The 24,358-nt window shown below is 34.6% G+C and overlaps 1 protein-coding gene across 1 annotated transcript; it reads left to right on the forward strand.

The window, feature by feature from the left end:
* The first annotated feature begins 506 nt into the window (after positions 1-506).
* Positions 507-22,808, forward strand: LOC132611785 (uncharacterized). Its single transcript, XM_060326158.1, has 4 exons — positions 507-925; positions 1,195-1,480; positions 1,592-2,106; positions 22,664-22,808. The coding sequence occupies exons 1-4, from the start codon at positions 507-509 to the stop codon at positions 22,806-22,808; spliced, it is 1,365 nt and encodes a 454-aa protein (XP_060182141.1).
* Positions 22,809-24,358: the final 1,550 nt, after the last annotated feature.

The raw sequence follows: 24,358 nt of genomic DNA on the forward strand, positions 1-24,358 counted from the left end.
CATTTCTCAAATTTTCGTCGGACTTATTTTCTTCAATTCGCTCGATCTCGAAATATTCTGAAACTCTCCATACATGATATTTATCACTTATTATACTAATAATGTCCATGTTCTCGTGTTTCAAAACACTCTTTCCCGATCACGACTTACGAGATCGTAATTCGTCTTTTTATTTCGTTGTTACATACTCCCCATGGCCTGTATCTTCCAAAACATCATGGGACATCTCCGATACTTCGTTGCTACGGTGATGTACATGTCATGCCCATGCTCTGAAAGTGCGGGGTGTAACAGTACGGCACTATTGGATTTCGCGAGAGATTTTCAATTTGGTGATAGCGAACTCTAGTTTTCAGAAGAGGGAAGAGCACTTGGTCACCTTTCGGAGTACGAGGGCCAAGACCCAAATTGATTACCTACTCTCTCGTAAGTGCGATAGACGTTTATGCACGGACTGCAAGGTTATCCCGAGTGAGAACTTCACGACGCAACATAGGCTCTTGGTTATGGACCTGGAGATAAAAAGGAAGAGGAGAAAGAGGGTTGTATTGGGTCAGCCGAAGATTAGGTGGGACTCTTTGAACAAGGACAATGCCCAGGAGCTGGGGAAGCGGTTGAGGGAGAATGGAGCCTGGAGGAGTAGTGGGGATGCGAGTAGTATGTGGACTACGACGTCTGCTAACATTAGGGAAGTGGCAAGAGAGGTGCTAGGGGTCTCAAAGGGTTACTCTGGCAGATACAAAGGGGACTGGTGGTGGAACGGAGAGGTACAAGGTAAAGTGGAAGCTAAGAAAATCGTGTATCTAAAGCTAGTAGAAAGCACATATGAGGAAGGGAAGAGGACTAACAGGGAGCTGTATAAGAAAGCGAGGAAGGAGGCGAAGTTAGCGGTTACGGCGGCTAAGACGGCTGCTTTTGGATGTTTGTATGAAGATTTGGGGGGAAAGGGGGGGGGGGGGGGGGGGGGGACAAGAAGTTGTACAGGCTAGCCAGCGTGAGGGAGAGAAAGGCTCGGGACCTGGATCAAGTGAAGTGTATCCAAGACGAGGGAGGGAAAGTTTTGGTAGAGGATGCCCTTATTAGACGAAGATGGCAGTCCTACTTTCACAAGCTCCTGAACGAAAAGAGGGACCAGAACATAGTTTTAGGCGAATTGGAGCTCTCTGAGAGCCGCCTTGATTTTGGATACTGCAGGCGGGTCAAGGCTGAAGAGGTCGAGGGGGTTATGCGGAAGATGAGCAAGGGGAGGGCGACCGGACCAGATGAAATACCGGCAGAATTTTGGAAGAATGCGGGTAGGGGAGGCTTGGAGTGGCTTACGCGGTATTTGAATGTTATTTTTAGGACGGCGGAGATGCCTGAAGAGTGGAGATGGAGCACCATGATTCCGTTGTATAAAAACAAGGGGGATATTCAGAACTGCAACAATTATAGGGGTATCAAGCTATTGAGCCATACGATGAAAGTTTGGGAGAGAGTGGTGGAAGCGAGGATGAGGAAGTTAGTTTCTATTTCGAAGAACCAGTTCGGATTCATGCCGGGGCGTTTGACTACATAAGCCATTCACCTGGTGAGGAGTTTGGTGGAGCAGTATACGGATAAGAAGACTGACTTGCACATAGTGTTTGTCGACCTTGAGAAGGCTTACGACAAAGTCCCAAGAGAGGTGCTGTGGAGATGTCTGGAAGCTAGAGGTGTTCCTGTAGCATACATTAGAGCGATTAAGGACATGTATAATGGAGCCAAAACCCGGGTGAGGACGGTTGGAGGTGACTCGGAACACTTTCCAGTCACGATGGGCCTGCACCAGGGGTCCGCGCTTAGCTCGTTTCTGTTTGTTGTGGCAATGGACGTTCTGACAAGCCACATTCAAGGAGAGGTACTGTGGTGCATGTTGTTTGCAGATGACATTGTACTTATTGACGAGTCGCGGAGCAGTGTTAACGCGAGACTGGAGGTTTGGCGACAGACTCTGGAGTCGAAGGGTTTCAAGTTGAGCAGGACTAAGACAGAGTACTTAGAGTGCAAGTTCAGTTATGGGAGTCAAGTAGAGGATGAGGACGTGCAGCTGGATACTCAGGTCATCCCGAAGAAAGAAAGTTTCAAGTACCTAGGGTCGATCATCCAAGGGACTGGCGAGATTGACGACGATGTCACACATCGTATGAGAGCGGGATGGATGAAATGGAAGCTCGCATCAGGGGTGTTGTGTGATAAGAAGGTGCCGCCTATTCTAAAGGGAAGGTTCTACAAAGCGGTGGTTAGACCGGCTATGTTGTATGGGACGGAATGCTGGCCAGTTAAGAAAGCGCAAGTCCAGAAGATGAAGGTAGCTGAGATGCGGATGCTGAGATGGATGTGCGTGCATACCAGGAGAGATAGGATTCAGAATGAAGTGATTCGGGATAAGGTAGGTGTGGCCCCTGTGGTGGATAAGATGCGGGAAGGGAAGTTGAGGTGGTTCGGCCACGTGCAGCGGAGATGCGCTGATGCGCCAGTGGGGAGGTGTGAGAAGATGGCTGTGGTGGGCCTGAAGAGAGGGAGGGGTAGGCCAAAGAAGGCCTGGGGAGAGGTGATTCGGCAAGACATGGCGTTACTCCAGCTTACCGAGGACATGACCGGTGATAGGAGGGGTGGAGGTCGAGTATCAGGGTAGAGGGCTAGTGGGGGGCCGCGAGGTTTCCTTTCTCGTATTAGGAGTATTTTTATCCTGCTTCTATGTGTTGGTCTGTCTATCTTTGTTATTTTATCATGACTTCGTTGCTCTTGCTATTTCTCATTTTCACATGGTTTTGATTTACTTGTCCGTATCTGACTCTTTTCTCTTGTTTCCCTTGTTTTCCTTGTTTTCTTTTGAGCCGAGGGTCTTTCGGAAACAGCCTCCCTACCTTCCAAGGTGGAGGTCTGCGTACACTTTACCCTCCCCAGACCTCACGTTGTGGGATCCAACTGGGTATGTTGTTGTTGTTATTGTTAAATGTGTTTGACGATTAACGTGAACTAAATAGTGACAAATAAGAGCTCAAAATGATAAATGATGAACCAATTCTACCAACTTGACAAATTAATATAAAACAATTAGTTGTTCAACTCGCGTGTACGATATGTAATGAGATTGATTAAGATGTGAACCTTCGTGAAAATCAAATTGAGACTACGGGTCATAGTTTATATATCAGGAAAACTTGAATAACGAGTTTTTATTGACAATCTTTGAAAACTTAGATTTATTTTTAAAATTTTACTTTTTTGTGGAAGAGGAATGTTGATTGGTCTTAAAGAAAAGATAAATACACATTTGATTAGGTTAACATTTAAAAAAAAAAAACACTTTTATGATCAACTGTGATGAAATTTGAGTCAATTTATTTTTAATTTCGTTTTATTCAATCAATTATTGTTAGCAAGATTATTCATCTTCTCAAATGTTCTGATGGCAAACTGCTTTAAACTTTTTTTTTTGTTTGACATTTTCATGTTTGCTAAAAATAAATCCTCCCTGTGATACTAATTACTTTATGAAAAGCAATAACAAATGCCTCAGTAAACAGAAAATGAATAATATATCAGGACTTTCTTAAATAAATGGAAACAATTTAACTGAAATACAATGACTATATTAGAAAGATAAAATTGAAAAACTATGCTTAAATAACGAAATATGTTAACATCAAAATAATAATATTGAAAGTGTAATATACAAAAATTCGCTGCCTTAGAAACTAATGATATGCTAGACTTCTTAAGTTCTAGCAAGAAACAATATAAAATATGATATGATCACCTTTTCACCAAAATAACTAATGCTCCTCGTACTAAGAATATAGATTCTTTGATGAACGAAATTTTAAGAGCTTGTTTCAATAACTTTAACTTTGACGGAACTCCAATATTTCTAGAAAGAATGGCTTGAGATGTGTGAATTTGGAAGAATTTCTTGAAAACACTTGTTAACCTGCAAAGAAAATTTAGAGTTTAAAGTCATCCCTCGAAGATTTAGATTAATTGAGGATGATGACAAAGAACAATATGATGAAGATAGTTAAATAAAAATAATCAAAATAGATAAGACCTCCAATTGCACAAAAATACAAAAGAGAATACAAAAGTGAAATAAAATAACATTTAGCATAACTCACTTGGATGAAACTTCCAAACTGTAATGAAGAGAATGTGCCAAGTAGCACAAATTTATATATATTACGGAACCGATATTTAAATTAATATTTTCTTATACTAAAAAATTTAGTAATTCGGCAAAAAGCTTAGTCCAACTTTTAATTTTATGGTAGCCCAACTTTTTTCCGGATTTTCTAATGGCAATATTAAAAGGATGATTGATTAATCTTTCTTCTACTAATTCGGTCTAAACAAATTATTCCGACTTTGAGGTTTTTTAATCCAAAAATATTGTCCAAACTTAACATGTTCGTACATTGAAATTTTAAAATTTTATGTAACTAACGTGGATAAATGAGTAGAGAGGATAAAATTAAGGTATAGAATTAACAAAACAATAAGAACAAGAAAATAGATGTACCTGATTAACACTTCTAGATGTATTTGGTGTGTTGAAACTTGAGATGGTGACCAGATATGCAGGATTAGAATAACATCATTTTCTTATGAAAACAGAATTTTTTCATCACACAATGGGTTTGGGAAAAAAATTGAGTAATTGAGTTTGTTGTTCAATGATGATTTAACAAATAAATAAAGGAAAAGAAAAGACTATAAGACTGGCATACATGAATCTGTAATTATTATCGGACGATGAAGGAAATTAAATATTGAAAGGACATTCCAAAGGACGATATATATAAACGTAGATTTGCAATAAACAGTGAGAAGATAAAAAGACTTGTACAAATTGTAATGAATGCATTAGCTTCTGGAACACATTCCCACGTAAGACTGGATTCATCTTTTACATTTTGTTATTTAATTTATTATTTATTGAAAGGTGCATTTACTTTTTTAGACAAAAATTTTATATGTATAATTTTTAAGTGAAGAATAAAATGGTTCTTCAACTTTTCATGGACATTTTGGTAATTCAACTTTTGCCTTAGAATCTTCCCACTTTTAGTAATATATGATGATATGATGATAGGAGTAAATAAATCAGTTTAAAAATGTTGCCACAAGGCTGGATGAATATTTTGGAAATCATATTTTGATTACTGTTGATTTGGGTATTTAACTAAACAAGATATCCTAGACGTTTAACTAGCATTTTACTAATATACTATGTTAAGCAGTACGTCAAACCAAAATGAATCCAAATCTCATAAGCAAAAACAACCAGAAGAAAATCAATAGAGTGAACGCTAAAAGAGAAAAGAAAAGTAGTCATAGGCGGTCTCTAGCGAGTTTCGCTTGTCCGATGTGGTTTAAGAAAATAAATCAGTTTAAAAATGTTGCCACAAGGCTGGATGAATATTTTGGAAATCATATTTTGATTACTGTTGATTTGGGTATTTAACTAAACAAGATATCCTAGACGTTTAACTAGCATTTTACTAATATACTATGTTAAGCAGTACGTCAAACCAAAATGAATCCAAATCTCATAAGCAAAAACAACCAGAAGAAAATCAATAGAGTGAACGCTAAAAGAGAAAAGAAAAGTAGTCATAGGCGGTCTCTAGCGAGTTTCGCTTGTCCGATGTGGTTTAAGAATTGCAGAATAGGATGACTCCATGAATGGGTATGTCGAGTCTCATCTTGAGACTCCGTTTTGAGAGAGTCCTGAATTAAGACTCCATTTGCTCCAAAGTGTACAAGTAAAGGAAGAAAATAAGGAAATTAGAGGAAGAGATGTAGTTCTCACAAAAAAAAAGAATAAGGTACATAAAACAAGAGTAGCACTGGTATATTAACTTGGTAGCTTAACTTCCATATAACATCAAACACAACAGAAGTAAATAGATTGCTATCAGGTACAATATTTGAAGTCAAAAACAAATTTAAAACAATGAGATCATCAATTCAAAAAGAATCATACAATGTTGTTCCCATTTTAATCAACGAGTAGATAAAAACATGTTTCATATCTTCCTAATGTCACCTTAAATTAAACAAAAATACAGTCACTTATTAACATAAACATGCATTTTGTTGGGCACAATCTATTCTTCTTATTATGAGGTATTTAAAATCCTGCAAACATGATTCTAAATGAGAGTAAAATATAAAGGATAAGAATATTACTTTCATAAAGTAAACACTCTTTGCTCTGTTAAATATTTTGACACACAAAATCTTAAAGGGAACAGCTCATTACTTTAACTATTAGATAGACATGACTAAAGGACATATTACTCACGAGACAAATAGGGACTTTAAATCCAACTACATTGGTATGCAGATTGTAAAGCAAAGGTAATCTTGAACAAAGCTTGGAAACAAACATTATATGATAGCTTCAGACTAAGGAAATGGAATGCTAGCACATGATTTCAAACATATATACAATTATTTAAAAAATGACTAACTCATGATTCCTAGAGAAGCAATGAACACGGAATGACAAAGCTGAATTAAACAACACCAAAGATCGACAAAAGGCATGCTGAATGTCTTAAAAATAAAAGGAAAATAACAACACTTGCGCAATACATACAGAACCATAAACATGTTTAGAACTACAAAATCGTAAGAGAGAAAATCACTGACCTTTTTGTGGTGCAGTGAACTAGGGTGCGAGGTCATAGATCAATACTCGAATCTACACGAACAGAAGTAAAGAGAGGCTCCGCTCGACTAAGAAAAAGCATAGATCGAAAAAAACATTTGTAAAGCAGAAGGTGTTTTCAAGTGTATTACAAGAAGAGAACAATATTTTCCAAGGTATAGCAACGACTTAAAAGGTAAAAGTGGGCGGCTCCAAACTTCAAAGGGTGGGGTGGCTGAAAACAGTCTCCATGGTCCCCAAAATCTATCTCTAAACATATGTATTTATAGAGACGAGTTAAGGCTTTTAGGGTTACTATTTGGGCGGGATTTTGAATTTCGGACTGTAAAATTAGTCGTTCATCATCAACGAGGTGGCCCAGAAGTCGGCGTGACAGCCGTTGGGATGGTCATCAGTGTTACTCAAAATGGTGGAGCGTCTTTTAGGTTTTTAGGAGAGAGAGGACAGAGATGGAGAAAAAATGGAAATACCGTGGAAAAAGAAATCAAAAATCTTCTTTTGGTCAACATAGGCATTTAATGTGGACTCCACTGGTTTGGAATCCGGGGCGAATTGGTCATTTACAGCATATGGAAAATTTCAAAACATATTGATACCAATTGGGCTCTTTACGTATAGGACGATCTTATGGTGATTTTAAAAGCTTACATGGGCCGAATATTATTGGGCTACTAGGAGTATCGTTTGGGTTTGCAGCTGGCCATAATTTATGGTCTATTCCTTCTTCAAATTGATTTCTTCCAATCTTCTAATTGAATCAAATAAATTATTTTTCACAGCCAATATGTAATTATATTAAGTGATACTAACATTAAGTAGATAATATAGCGATAGTATTAATAATAATAATAATAATAATAATAATAATAATAATAATAATAATAATAATAATAATAATAGCGATAGTAACTGGTAAAAAGTGGCAAAATCTAAGATATTATTATTATTATTATTATTATTATTATTATTATTATTATTATTACTATCGCTATATTATCTACTTAATGTTAGTATCACTTAATATAATTACATATTGGCTGTGAAAAATAACAATAATAATAATAATAATAATAATAATAATAATAATAATAATAATAAAATATCTTAGCTTTTGCCACTTTTTACCAGTTACTATCGCTATTATTATTATTATTATTATTATTATTATTATTATTATTATTATTATTATCTACTTAATGTTAGTATCACTTAATATAATTACATATTGGCTGTGAAAAATAATTTATTTGATTCAATTAGAAGATTGGAAGAAATCAATTTGAAGAAGGAATAGACCATAAATTATGGCCAGCAGCAAGCCCAAACGATACTCCTAGTAGCCCAATAATATTCGGCCCATGTAAGCTTTTAAAATCACCATAAGATCAGCCTATACGTAAAGAGCCCAATTGGTACCAATATGTTCTGAATTTTTCCATATGCTGTAAATGACCAATTCGCCCCGGATTCCAAACCAGTGGAGTCCGCATTAAATGCCTATGTTGACCAAAAGAAGATTTTTGATTTCTTTTTCCACGGTATTTCCATTTTTTCTCCATCTCTGTCCTCTCTCTCCTAAAAACCTAAAAGACGCTCCACCATTTTGAGTAACACTGATGACCATCCCAACGGCTGTCACGCCGACTTCTGGGCCACCTCGTTGATGATGAACGGCTAATTTTACAGTCCGAAATTCAAAATCCCGCCCAAATAGTAACCCTAAAAGCCTTAACTCGTCTCTATAAATACATATGTTTAGAGATAGATTTTGGGGACCATGGAGACTGTTTTCAGCCACCCCACCCTTTGAAGTTTGGAGCCGCCCACTTTTACCTTTTAAGTCGATGCTATACCTTGGAAAATATTGTTCTCTTCTTGTAATACACTTGAAAACACCTTCTGCTTTACAAATTTTTTTTTCGATCTCTGCTTTTTCTTAGTCGAGCGGAGCCTCTCTTTACTTCTGTTCGTGTAGATTCGAGCATTGATCTATGACTTCGCACCCTAGTTCACTGCACCACAAAAAGGTCAGTGATTTTCTCTCTTACGATTTTGTAGTTCTAAACATGTTTATGGTTCTGTATGTATTGCGCAAGTGTTGTTATTTTCCTTTTATTTTTAAGACATTCAGCATGCCTTTTGTCGATCTTTGGTGTTGTTTAATTCAGCTTTGTCATTCCGTGTTCATTGCTTCTCTAGGAATCATGAGTTAGTCATTTTTTAAATAATTGTATATATGTTTGAAATCATGTGCTAGCATTCCATTTCCTTAGTCTGAAGCTATCATATAATGTTTGTTTCCAAGCTTTGTTCAAGATTACCTTTGCTTTACAATCTGCATACCAATGTAGTTGGATTTAAAGTCCCTATTTGTCTCGTTAAATGAGAGTAAAATATAAAGGACAAGAATATTACTTTCATAAAGTAAACACTCTTTGCTCTGTTAAATATTTTGACACACAAAATCTTAAAGGGAACAGCTCATTACTTTAACTATTAGATAGACATGACTAAAGGACATATTACTCACGAGACAAATAGGGAATTTAAATCCAACTACATTGGTATGCAGATTGTAAAGCAAAGGTAATCTTGAACAAAGCTTGGAAACAAACATTATATGATAGCTTCAGACTAAGGAAATGGAATGCTAGCACATGATTTCAAACATATATACAATTATTTAAAAAATGACTAACTCATGATTCCTAGAGAAGCAATGAACACGGAATGACAAAGCTGAATTAAACAACACCAAAGATCGACAAAAGGCATGCTGAATGTCTTAAAAATAAAAGGAAAATAACAACACTTTCGCAATACGTACAGAATCATAAACATGTTTAGAACTAAAAAATCGTAAGAGAGAAAATCACTGACCTTTTTCTGGTGCAGTGAACTAGGGTGCGAGGTCATAGATCAATACTCGAATCTACACGAACAGAAGTAAAGAGAGGCTCCGCTCGACTAAGAAAAAGCATAGATCGAAAAAAACATTTGTAAAGCAGAAGGTGTTTTCAAGTGTATTACAAGAAGAGAACAATATTTTCCAAGGTATAGCAACGACTTAAAAGGTAAAAGTGGGCGGCTCCAAACTTCAAAGGGTGGGGTGGCTGAAAACAGTCTCCATGGTCCCCAAAATCTATCTCTAAACATATGTATTTATAGAGACGAGTTAAGGCTTTTAGGGTTACTATTTGGGCGGGATTTTGAATTTCGGACTGTAAAATTAGTCGTTCATCATCAACGAGGTGGCCCAGAAGTCGGCGTGACAGCCGCTGGGATGGTCATCAGTGTTACTCAAAATGGTGGAGCGTCTTTTAGGGTTTTAGGAGAGAGAGGACAGAGATGGAGAAAAAATGGAAATAGCGTGGAAAAAGAAATCAAAAATCTTCTTTTGGTCAACATAGGCATTTAATGCGGCTCCACTGGTTTGGAATCTGGGGCGAATTGGTCATTTACAGCATATGGAATAATTCAGAACATATTGGTACCAATTGGGCTCTTTACGTATAGGCTAATCTTATGGTGATTTTAAAAGCTTACATAGGCCGAATATTATTGGGATACTAGGAGTATCGTTTGGGCTTGCAGTTGGCCATAATTTATGGTCTATTCCTTCTTCAAATTGATTTCTTCTAATTTTCTAGGTGAATCAAATAAATTATTTTTCACTCCCAATATGTAATTATATTAAGAGATACTAACATTAAGTAGCTAATAACGATTATAATAATAAGGATAATAATAATAATAGTATTAGTAATACCAACAGTAATTAACAAGTAAATATGGCAGTGATAATAGTAATAGTAATAATAATAGTAGTAGTAATAGTAGTAGTAATACCAACATTAATTAATAATAATAATAATAATAATAATAGCGATAGTAACTGGTAAAAAGTGGTAAAAGTTAAGGTATTTGACTTATTACCACTTTAGAAGCTCGAGGAAATAAATTGGAAGAAAGGAGGGTCAAAATTGGGTGTCAACAGCTTGCCCCTCTTGGACCGGAGACGATGTAAGAGTTTTCGGGCAAAGAAGTTAACGTAGTAGCTGATTTTGTCCCGACCATTAGAGCTGAAACAATGATTAAGAAAGGTATGGGGAGAAATAAAATTTTGAAAAGGTTGTGGCCGAACTCTGATTTATGAGTTTCCTACATATCTCGGGTTGCACAAGAATCAGACCACATGTAGTTCGAGAAGAACTATGATACTGAGGAAACAAGATTGATGCGAATCCCAAAAATATTGCCCCATTGTCGAATTATGATAACACTGGGTATTGTGGTTGAGGAAAAAGTGTTTGAACGGGATGAATCTGATTATGAGCATAACTAAACTTAGCCGTCGAGTACATTTAAGAGTGAAGTCGAGCGGAGTTCGAGTAGACCCTTGACCTTTGTTGGGAAGTTTGGTTCCTTCCCAACAAATTGCCCCAGTTCACTGCCTTAGATAAAGTTCCACGTTATGCAATGCTACCTGCTAAATCTGCTGCAAGAATCTCAGGCATAACCATTAGTGATAAATGAAAGCATTAAAATAGAATTTAGTGAAAGCGATAAAATTGGTGCAAGTTTAACAATCAATGGGAAATTATTTCTAGATAAAATTAGCGCGAGTATACAAATTAGTGCGAGATTATTTGAGGTAAAAACGAGTGCAGCTGCGAGATTAATGCATACATATGTAAGTGCAAAATCGGTGCGCTTTGTAAAAACTTGACATGTCCAATTTTAAGGCGGACATACTCAAATAAAATAATTAAGTCCTATTATAAGGTGGACAGATCTAAATAAAATAATCAAGTCCTATTATAAGGTGGACAAACCCAAATAAATAATTAAGTCCTATTATAAGGTGGACAAACCCAATAACATTACATCCAATTTTAAGGTGGACAAGCCCAAATAAGTCCTATTAAAGGTACACAGACCTAAAATGTTCAATTAAAGGCGAACAAGCCTAATATGTCCAATTAAAGGCGGATGAGCCTAATATGTTCAGTTAAAGACAGACGAGCCTAATATGTCCTATTAAAGGCGGGCGAGCCTAAAATATCCAATTACAGGCAGGCGGACGAGCCTAATATGTCCCATTAACGGCGGACGAGCCCAAAATGTCTAATTAAAGGCGAACGAGCCTAAAATGTCCAATTAAAGGCGGACCAGCCTAATATGTCCTATTGAAGGCGAACGAGCCTAAAATTTCCAAATAAAGGCGGATAAGCCTAAAATATCTTATTAAAGGCGGACTAGCCTAAATGCGGTGCTTGATTTATAATTACTAAAAAAAAATTAGTGCGGAGCGAAGAGCTTTATGCGACGCTTGATTTGCAGTAGCGAATATCCATGGTGCAATGAGGAGAGCTTGTGCATTGCCTAGTTGGATAGTAGCAAATATTTCATGCTGCGATGCCAATAAATTGGAGATCTTCCACCTTGATGCAATTTGGTTGCTAAGAAATTCATGCACTTAAAGAAAATTGTGAGTTGTGAAATTTAATTAGTATTGAGTTGGTTTTGCACTTTTCTTCATCTGAATCTTGCAACTTTCGACTTGATGCCGAGCTTTCGAATGACGTGCAATATCATTCAAATAGCTAAAATATACCCTTGCGTTACTCAAAGAAAATTTGTTAGTATAAAATAAAGTGGTTGCCTTGCATTGAACATTGAAGCTTTGGCGTTGAATCTGCATTACTTGTAGTGATGGCATTGCAACAATCTGGCGATGCTAATATATTGCTCGCGATGTTGATTTCTGCTTTTCTCGAATAATGATAGGCCATTTGGAAAGCTGTCCCAATGTTTTTTATGGGGAAAATGGAATTTTTCACTATATTAAGACCGTGTCCGATGATGGACTGCCTACTTATCCCGAAAGAATCAGGTCAAAAGTAGTTCATACAAAGCTTTAGCAAAATTACAAGAATGAAAGTTGATCATAAGGCAAGTGGGTGGAGAATGCTAGTGATGGTAAATCTTTCGATCATCCTACTTAGTTCCACGCTTCCTTTTCAAATATCTCGGTGCCAATTTTGATGGATCACCGGTAACAATAATTGCATTTGCAACTGGACGGCCATCATTGTCTCACAATTTAGTTTGCTGCACACTTATCTTATCCTTTTCAATCATGTTCTGGATCTTATGCTTAAGTGCTAGGCAATCTTCTATGTCATGACCTGGAATATTAGAGTGGTAAGCACAACTCTTGGACCAATCAAAATTTGGCGGTAGGCATTTAGGGATCCATCCTTTCTTTGGCTTCAGAAGTCCCTTAGCTTTCAATCTCTCAAATATGTTGGTTAATGACTCTTCAAGAGGAGTAAAAGTGCGAAATTTTACGTGTTCCGACTGTCGTAAGCTAGACTGCGCTGAATATTGATATTGAAAGCCTTGTTGATGAAGAGGTATATGATCACGTGAAACTTGATGGCTCTATTGTGATTGCGGCCGATAGGTAGACCTGAGAGGTGAGTCAGCTTCTCTTTTTTTGCCTTGCAAGTTGTCGAATGTCTCAGCTTGAAAAGTTGCTTGTATTGATGAAGTGTCAACAATTCTTCCTGCTCGTATACTCGCTTTTACTTGCTTTCCAGCTTGAATTAGATTAGAAAAGTCACGCAGTTGAGCACATAACAATTTTTCATAATATATGCCCTTTTGCATTTCTATGAAAGTTGAAATCAACTCATTCTCGGGGAATGGAGGGCGTATTTTTTAAGCTTCCAATCTCCCTCAGATGGCATATTCCTGAAAAGACTCGTATGGCATTCTTTCGATCTCACGCATATCAAAAAGATTTGGACTAACCCCTATGTTAAACTTGAATTGTTCTACAAAGTCACGGGCCATGTCCTCCCATGTGTACCATTTTAAAAAGTCTTGTTCCATAGACCAATCTAATGCTAGCGCTGATAGGCTCTGAATGAACAATTTCATTCGTATGGCTTCATTTTGTCCAATTCCCATTAATCTGCTACAATAGTCCTTCAAGTGCGTAATGGGATTTCCTTCGCCATTGAAGGTGTTGAATTTTGGTACTTTGAATCCTGGCGGCAACTCAACATTTGGAAGCATGCACAAGCTTTCATATCTTAAACTCTGGATATTTCTTGCACCCATCTCTTCTTCAGCAATTCTCCTTAAATTGTGAAGCTCTCTATCTGAGTCATCCTAATTAATTGCATTTGTTCCATTTCTCGATCTCTTGTATGGGTATACCGCTAGCTGATTTTGTTGGCTTTCTATGGAGGGTGCTGTAAGTGCAGGTTGTTGGACATTAGGCATCAATTTGACTTGCAAAGCATCTGGTTTAATCATATATTTTGGCGGTATTTGTGGAGACATTATATAGGTAGGAGCTGGGTGAGGAGAAATAGTGAAGGAAATGTTTTGGGTTGAGCTGGAAGCTGAAGTTGTGTTAGGAAGAAGGCTGAAGGTATTTCCTAAATTGACCAAAATGCTTCTTTGAACCACATTCTTTTCGCTATCATCATTTTGTGCTTGCACCAATCCCATACCGGTGCTGAATGCCTCAACTCGGTCTGCCATTAGAGTCTCGTCCTGAATGCAGATTTGCGGCCAAAACAGTGTTCAATGCTAGGCAACCTCTAAAGAGAAAAATAAAACGTCACAAACAAAAATAAAGTGTTAGTGCATGGAGCATATATAAATGTAACACCCCGTAAACTTGAACTAGGTGTGAATGTGTAAAAATCCAGTATTAAGATGATATTATATCTATATGAAACCATTCTTGATGAATTTGGGTGGAAGATGGTCGTTTTGAAGTCAAACCAACTAGTGAAGTTCTTAAGGCCTCTTAAATTCGCCTAAGTTTTGGTAGGTCTGTCTTCTGGGCGATTTTCATAAAAATGTGTTGTGAATTTGGAAAAACTTCCTTGATTAAAGTTGTAGATCTTTGAAATATCTTTCCAACAGTAGGTTGCCCAGCCCAAGAAAAGTTGCGTACAAAATGTTATGCCTGTTTTACTGAAGCCCGTCTTAACTGGAAATTTGGCCTGTGTTACGGTGAGACGTTACAGATCGTAACACGTGTTACGGGCCGTAACATGGAACCGTAATGTCTCAAAAATCACCAGAACTCTCTGGAAATTTTCACTAAAGGACGGTCCAAAGAACGGTCCGTAACAGGAAGGACAGTCCGTCCTTCGGGGGCGTTCTTTGGCCCGTTTTCACCAGAAAAATATAAATAAGACACTTGTTTTGTTTATTCCTCCACTTTCTAAACAACCCTAAGGACGAAAATCATTCCTCCAAGTCTTCAAATCAAAGGTAAGGACATCCTTAAAATTTCTAATTCATTCTAACATCAAACCCATGATTCTTAACATGATTCTTGTAACCAAAACCTAGGGTTTACAACATAATTCTTCCCAAAGTGATTCAAGCTAGGGTTTGGGTGTTATTCATTAGAAAAGTGAATTGTTAAACCTTGTTTAACAAATTAAGGTATGTCTGTCTTTTAAAAACTTATTTTGAATGAAAATCACTTTTTGAAACTATTGTGGGAAGTATAAATTTTATTCAAGATTCTTTAATGAATGAAAGGAAAAGCAATCTTTTCATGTTTCTTGAACTCTAATTCATGTCTAAATGGTGGTTAATGTGTGTGAGGGAACAAATCCACATTAAACCTATATTGTAACAAACCCTATATATGTATAAGATATTATGAATGTTTTCCTCTATGAGAGATGCTTAGTAATGCTAGTTAAGAGTTGGTAATGACATTCTCATTGGTGAATTGGGACATGGAAATCTTTGTAAAGAAGTTGTACGTTTTCAAAACATTGATTGGAATGACTTATTCTTTCGATATGGCATAATGAACTTTAATGTTATTGATGGTGTGACTACTTTGTGACAATTTGTGAATCGGCTTCTATGCTATGAACTTTATTGTTGTGTTTGGCCTAGCTACTCGGGAGGAAGGGTAGCCACTATGGATCCTAGTGTGGTAATTTCCTAGCCATTCGGGAGGAAGAGTGGCCACTACCGGGTTGGCTACCCGGAGTGCGGTTAATGCATAGCTATTCGGGAGGAAGGATAGCCACCGAGAATTTCATATTCCGGTGTGATGCGCTGTGACAAGGGAACCTCTACGGTCACCCCTTCGATGTGCTTGATTCTTGGGCCTGTATTGGCATGTGTGACAGTCTTATTTTCTCATAGAATTGTTATTGTTAATTATGATCAATTGAAAGGCATATTTGAAGTTGTACTTTGATAAGAGGCCTTAAAATCGGTTTTAATAATTCTTATTGAGATACACAAACTGAATAATTGCTCTTACATTGGTTTCATATGATTTTCAAGACTGATTTCTTCATGTATTATTTTACTTTATTTTCGTATTATTCATTGTCCCTGAGGCACTCACTGAGTATGAAGTACCATTGTTGTTTTTGATGGTATGTTAGGTAACGGAGAAGTGAAGGTTCTTGATACTCCCAGTGCTTAGGAAGGACTTGTTGTTGCGGCTAATTTGGTGAGCCCACACATTCATTCGTGGGACACCCTATTGATTTACTTATTTATTACATTAGTTGTCCGGGCTGCGTCCCGATGAGTCAGACTATTACCTCTTTATCCTAGAAGCTCCAAAGTATACATTCTTGTGGGTAGTTGTTGAGTTTTGTGCAACTCTTGGGCGTTTGTCACGTTTTGATTAAATTTTATGCTATTAAAGACTTCCGTTTATTTAGTTCATATATGCATGATTTGTTTACCTTTATTTTATAAACTATTGGAGGCGAATGTTGAACCTGGCGGGTTCGAGTGTTATTATTGTATCGTTTAGGTTCTTCCGATGTTGTTCATGACGTCGGATGCCGGTCACGTCTAGGTTGGGTTTTGGGGAGTGACAATAAAAAGTTAAGTCAACGCACAAAATAATATATATATATATATATATATATATTTCAATATGGATAGAAATATAGAGTGCTTTTTAGCAAATATTTTAAATAATTCTACTCGGTACTCCCTCACTCCTTTATTCCTCTTATCATGTAGGTATATTTCTTATTTTCTGCCTATCTCCCAATTTTTACGTTTTTTTTAATAATAATAATAATAATCTGGACTCTGTCCAGTTGTGAATATTATTACACTATTCATCTCTTTCTCTTAATCTTTGTTCTTAATATCCTTCTTCTTTAACCACACCCCGATTACCACGGCCAACATCTTCCCTTATTATTTGGACATTAAAACGACCTTTCAAACACCTAGGAATTTACAGGTTAGTCCAGCAAGTATATTAAGAAATTAAGAGGATAACCATATACTAAAAGTAATAGATTCATAATAACAAGTAAGTAATTACTTAAACATAATAGATTAATTAAACATGGAATAATTTACATAGTAGGGAGATTAGTACAGAAAACATAAATAAAAACTTACATGACTTAAAGATGGAGAGAGGTTTCCCTTTCGGGGAACCCAAAAACTATTTCACACTTAAGAGAAAATTACTGAAAGTGTAATATTATTTTTACAAGGGGGTTTATATTACAATGTTTTTGGACAGTGAAAGGGATTGAGGCATTTGAAAGAGAAGGGGAATATGGAGCTTTTGCTGGAGAGATGTGGTGAATGCTTTTCTTTCTCAATGTCTTTGCTTCTCCACAAATGCTGCTATTTATAGGAGTCTAGCGGACTTCAACTCCAGATTTCAAATTTGTAAAGAATTTTTTGAGTTCAGCCGGGTGCTCTTGGGGCCCCATCGTCACGTGAAACTTTTCAAAAGATACTTTATATTTTTGTCCGTTTGCTGAGCTGTCCCGTTACTTTATTAAAGCTACTTTAATAAAGTCTTGTTTTCTAAAATGTATTTGTCTTGTGCTATCAATTTCTTTTCTGAAATGTCTTTGTCTTGTTGCTATTATTGTCTCCACTAAAGTCTTCTTTCTCTGCAACATCTTCTTTTTGATTTTGTCTTGTTGCTATTATTATTGTTTCAACTAATCTTTTCCTGAAATGTCTTCAGCCGTCTCTTTTGACTTTGTGCTATTATTATGTTTCTCCATTAATTGATCTAGGTGTCCAAATTGTGTAGAGCAACCGAATCAAAACTCATGCCTGAATCTACATCATTTGGGTCTTGAGAGTCTTGAAATGCACTGTCCTAGAAATTAATATCATCTCCTTCGAAATCTGAACTATGGACTGGTGACATCCCTTGACTTGGAGATAATTCTAGACTAGGATTTTTAACTATATGTTTATCTTGTTCTTTTGTCTGTTTTTTTTTTCTAGTGTCTCTTTTACTATATTTTCTATTTTTTCGTTCTTTTTCTTTTTTGCAAGTACTTTGTAGAAGTAGCTCCTTGCGTAAGTGTCTTTGGCAGTCTCCGTCTTGTTTGGAGAGATGAACATCCCTCATCTTCACTTTTTGTCAAAGTGACAGCCATCAACGGATTTGATGAGTCTTTACCGGCTACCGTTTGAACCGGACTAGCTGTATCTTTACCTGATACAGTGGGTCTAACTGCATTCATTAGGGATGCACACCCGTCTCATCCATTTTTGTCTGAGATGGAGAACTCTGAGATTGCACTAATTCAAACTTAACCGCTTGTAATCTTTGTTCTAATATCTTTACTTGATCCAAGAGTTTCATTTTTTCTTAAACCAATGTCTCTTTCTGCTGGTTTAGTCTCTTGACTACTTCAGTCATAATAGAACAGTGATCACAAAAAATCACCTTGTCTGTGTCTTTTTGTATGTTATACTGAGGGATTTTGTCTAAGAGCTGGAGAAATATAGTAGTTTAGAACCAACATTCCTCTAGCATAATCTAATGCCTCAGTAAATTCATTAAATCCTTTAAAAAGAGGTTTTCTCATGTCTTTAATAGAGTCTAAAACTTCTATCCAAGTTTGAAAAACACCATTAGTTTTACCATGAACTACAACATAAAATTTAAATTTTTGTCTAAATTTCGGTCTGTAAAATACTGACAAAGAAATTTATAGTAGCTACAAAATGTTTAGAGTCTTTTCTATTATGTGAAATCCATAAATTATCTACCAAACATATTTGTTGTCTGTCTATTACATATTCTGGTAATACTTTAAAAGTCCAATTTGATGGCTGAAAAGCTGCTAGATTATTGGCTCCGAATTGTATTCTTTCCATAGTATTTCTCTCTAATAAAGATGTAGGTCTAAAATGAAGGTTACCTAATACTGTCTGTCTGTATGTGTCTTGGGTTGAGGCTATGCCTTTCCCCTTGTCTGCTGTCTGAGAACTGGAAGGTCTCATGCTGTTCAAATAGAAAATCAGTTAGCAGTAATCTTTAGTCTACTTAATTGGTCTGCTAAATTATTATCTTTTCCTTTTATATGTTCAAATTTTAAATTATAAATTGAAAAGGTATCTAAGAAATTTAGCCATCTTCGTCTACTACTATTTTTATCATTTATCTTTTGATAGAATTTAACTATAGCTTCGCAGTCTGTTCTAACTATTATTTCTGGTTTATTTAAGATATATAGTCTAAAGCTATTTATAATCCGTATATTACAGCTAAAATCTCTGCATCTATACTACTCATATTTCCTTTTTCTTTATACTTACCACTTTGATAAGCACACATCTTTTCTTCATTTTTATTACTGTATTTATTTGGTTTTGCTTTTAATACTGCTTCCCATCCTTCAAAACTACCATCTGTTTCTATAATTAAATAGTCTGTTTCTAGAGGAATATTTAAATCAGGAATATTTTTTATTTTTTCTTTGATTTCTTGTACTAATTTAATGTCTTCAGTATTAAAGTGTTTTTGACCATTAGATCCAGTTTTTGAATACAATGGTCCTGCAATTTTTCCTAAATCTTTTATAAAATTTCTAACATAATTGACTATTCCTAAAAAAAATTGTAATTCTTTAACATTGTCTAACTTGTCTGGCATTTCCAAAGCTTTCTTGGCTATATGAGGTTGTAAATTTATTTTACCTTCTCCTAGTACTACTCCTAAAAAGTTTATATTATTTTTTCATTATTCCATCTTTTTCTTACTAATTATTATTCTATTTTCTACAAATAATCTAAATACCGTTTGTAGGTGTCCTAAGTGTGCTTTAATATCTCTACTACATACTAGTATATCATCTACATACACTAATACAAACCTTTTGTATTCCCCAAATATACCATCCATTTTTCTTTGAAAAATTGGTGGAGCTGTCTTTAATCCAAATGGCATTACTAACCATTCGAAATGTCCTTCAAGACAGGTAAATGCCGTCCATTCTATACTTTCTTCAGGCATTCTTATCTGCCAGTATCCTAATTTACAATCAAATTTACTAAATATCTTTTTCCCTTGGATTCTATTTTGTTAATTCTGTTTTGTCTGGTAACTTATATCCATCTGTCCTAGTATTATCATTAAGTTTTTAATAGTTTATTACCATTCTTGTTTTTCCTCTTACTATTTCGCTATGATTTCTTACCATGAATACTGTAGATCTATGTTTAGAAGTAGATCTTCGTATGTGAAATCTTCTACATCTTGATTTGTTGCTTCAATTGAAGCTATTTTAATTACATAGTCTGGATTTATTATATCTAATTTACATACAATTCTATTATTTTTCCAATGTTTTAATGTTTTTTCTCCTATAATTTCTATTTCATCTAGTATTTTTATTATATTATCTAGGTCTTTTTGATTTTTTTATTACTCCTATTCTTTCTATTCCTATTTTAAAATTATATAACTCTGTTTCTATATCTATTAAAGTATAATTTTTTTCTAACGAATCCTCGTCTCCTAGAATTTCTTCTTCTTCTAGAGTTAAATTTTTTATTTTTGTCTTATCTTTACAACATGTATTATTCTCTTGACACTCTTAACAACAATTATCTTCTTTCTTTTGCAGGTTTATTCGATCTGTGGTAGGGATCTTCTTATGACGGATTCTAGTTTCAGTCTTAAGAACTTGTACTGGTGTATGAGTAATATTTTTTAAGAAAATTACTCCATCTCTTGTAATCATACAACTTCCATTATTATGTAACATAAAGTCTAATCCTATGACAAAATCTACATTTATATTAAGATCTCCTACCCATATCTCGTCCATTTTATAGCTTGGTTTGTAAAATTCTGAACATGTATTTATAAAGCTAATGTAGGCCTTATGAACATAATGTCTATATATGTTATGTGTTCCATCCATTTGCATGGCTGCAACTGGTTTCTCTAGAATTTTTATTAAATTAGGTGAAACTATTCTTTTATTTATTATGCACTTTGTGCATCCTCAATCTACTAATGCTACTGTTTCTATCTCATAATCATCTATTTTAATTCTTACAAGTATAATCATCTATCTTTATTGTTCCTAATTTTTTATCTTCGTTACATACTAATGCTTCATGGTCTTCTATACTCATTAATTCTGCTTGATAATCTTCTGGTATTGTTCTTAATGGTCTCATTATTGGTTGTATATTCGATAATCTTATTTCTTCATCTTCACTATCTACTTCTTTTTCGTTTCCTTTTTCTAATTTACATAATCTAGTTTCTAATTCATTTATTCTTGTTTCTAATGTTATCATTCTTAGATTAATAGTAGGATCTTCAATTTTATTATGAGTTTCCTCTTTATTTATTTTTGTTTTAATTTTTTTTTCTATACACATTGTACATCCTTCTATATAACAATTTTTACATTTATCCCGTTTTTCTCTACTAGGATACCATTTACAAAAGAAACACTCATTACTATCCAATCCTTTATTTCTTTCGAACGTATGGTTACAGTCTTCCGCTATATTTGCTAAATTATCTATCGCTTCTAAGTCTAGATTTTCTAAACCTATTTCATTAATTAATTCTTCTGCTTCTGAGTCTGATGAGTCTATTTTGATTTTTTCTTCAGTGTCTACACTTACTATAGAATATATACTTTCTATATCTGTCATATATTCATCTACATTTATTAATGTTTCTTGAAAATCTTCAATTAGCTGAGAATTTCTTGTCTTATTATTTATTCTTTTTGGACATGTATTTGCTAAGTGTTCTACACTTTCACAAGTAAAGCATTCGAGTTTATTTTTATTATTTCTATCTGTTCTGTATTTTCTGACATGTCTATTCCTGTCTAAATAAGGTTTTCTAGCTGCTGATTTTCTAAGATAATATTTCTTTCTATTATATTGAGGGTAATTTCTATTATAATGTGTTCTATATTTTTTATGCTTTTGCTTTTTATAATTGTCTTTATCATAGATTTGAGTAGTGTAAACCACACTTTTACAAAAGTTTATTTCATTTTGTTTTAGTTGTTTTTGCATCTGTATATGAGTACATTTTTCTTGTAGTATATCCATTATATGTTGTATTATATGCCCCATTGACCATTTTAGGTTAGGGTTCTGTACTACTCCGTCTCTCTTATTCCGTCTATCTTCTATTTCTCTTCCTAAGGCTCTTGGTAGTTTATTAAATAATTTTTTACCTAATTCTTGATCAAAAGCATTTCCACTAATAGTACAGTAATAAAAATAATTGTTTAAAAATTTCTTAATATGGAACCAACTACTTATACTTAGCTTTTCTAATTTTATTACTACATTTCTTTGTAATACTAATAATCCACTATTTGGATCTTCCCCTGTAATTAAAGTATGTATTTTATTAGTAAAATTATATGAATTTGCTCCCATGGATACTAAGTGTTGAAATTCCATTGGAAAATTTTCTTTATAAGCTTCCCATAAGGCTTTTGCTGATTCTCCTAAAAATGTTTCTAAATATTTATACATTGTTTCTGTGTCAGTATCATTATATGTTTTTATATAGTCTGCTACTACTATTCCTTTCCAAAGATCTATTACTGAATTCCATTTTTGTGGATCATGTGTTGCTATATTTAGTATTTTACCTTTATTACCTCCTTTTTTAAGGATAATAGGTTCTACTATAGGCATTCTTTTCCCTGATGGTTTAACATTATCTATGGGTTCTCCTGCTGTTCTAAAAACTCTTCTCATAGGTACATTTCCTGTACTTGTATCTGCAGTATATTGTTTTTCAACAGTTGTTCTTTGAAATGGACTAAAACTAGACGCACTAGATTCCGTTAATTCTTTTTGACTTATTATTGAGTCTATCTCTATTTCTTCATCACTGTATTGCATATCTTCTAATATTTTATCAAATTCATCTGATTTCTTTTGGTATATATGTTCTACTCTATATCCCCAATTATTAGTTCTAGCTTCACATAATTTAAAGTGACTTATAGTTTCTTCTATTGTTAGTTCTCCTAACTTACATCCTTTAAATCTAAAAAGTATATTTTTGTTATCTTCATGGAGTCTTTTTTATTCTTCTATAGCTATGTCTACCACAAACTCGTCTTGTATTAGTTCTATATTCATTAAATTTGATTATGTAATTTCATTTTCGTCTAAAGTACTTTCTTCTTCTATGTCTTTTTGTGGTGTATAATTATAATTGGTGAAACGTATAGATGTCTCTCCCCTACAATTACTATACATTAGGTGAGATTCTGGCTGAGAATCTTTTTTCTATTAAAATCTTTTAAATTTCATTCCATCCCTGCATATTCTTCAGGATTTATTTTTATGGGTTTTATTAATCTTATTCCTCTATTTCCCATTACTTCTACTACGTCTTCTACCTTAATTTTAAATTTCGTGTTACTATTATTGGTCATTTTTCCTAAAAATCCTACACACATTAATAAATTATTATCGTTACATATTTCTTCATATCCCTTGGTCTGTATTCCTATTTTTATGTGTTTTCCAAATTCTGCTAATTTCGTTATAAAATCTGGGCTAATATAAAAAATTCCTCTATTATTTGTCATGTCTACTTCCGTTAGTCCTATTATTGATTTTTTCATGTCTGACCATCTATCATCATAAATTACTATTAAAACTTTAGTTCCTAAGTTCTTTCTAGTTAATCCTTTTAATCCTACTACTATTAATCCCATATGCATTAAACTTCTTCCAGTATTTTTTATTTGTCTTACAACCTCTGGGTCTATTAAATTTATTGTAGTAACTTTAGTTCCTATAGCTGATAATTGTTCTTCTTTATAATGTCTATATAATTGTGATGTACTTGACACTGTCTTATATTGTATAAAGTCTTTGGATTTAATAGTTTTAATTGATTTTGTTGAAAAATCTGTATATCTCTATCTACGTCTATTACCTCACTTAGTTGTTGATTGTTTTCCTCTGGTCTTCTCCGATTTAGAATTCTTGAGAAAAGATTATTACCTATTCTATTGTCTGAAAAACTTACTCTTGGTCTTTCTTGTCCTTGCCTTTCTGGTCCTCCTTCGTTTCTTGGTCTAATTGGAAGAAAGTCTATTTTTGTGGTTTTCTAATTACTTACCTTTCTCCTTTTGAGGTGTTATTTCAACTTTCTTTAATTGTTCTATTAATTCTTCAACTTCTTTATTCTTTGGGGTTTCTATTTTAATTTTCTCTTTTTGTGTCTCACTTATTACTCTTAAGCGCTCGCTTATTATTTCTAGCCTTGGAATTATTGCCTGCTCTACGTTCTTAGTTATTTCCAATAACAAAGAAATTATAGTAATATTCTGTTTTAGTACTATT

The sequence above is a fragment of the Lycium barbarum genome, chromosome 9, assembly GCF_019175385.1.
Source record: "Lycium barbarum isolate Lr01 chromosome 9, ASM1917538v2, whole genome shotgun sequence".
Classification (NCBI taxonomy): Eukaryota; Viridiplantae; Streptophyta; class Magnoliopsida; order Solanales; family Solanaceae; genus Lycium; species Lycium barbarum.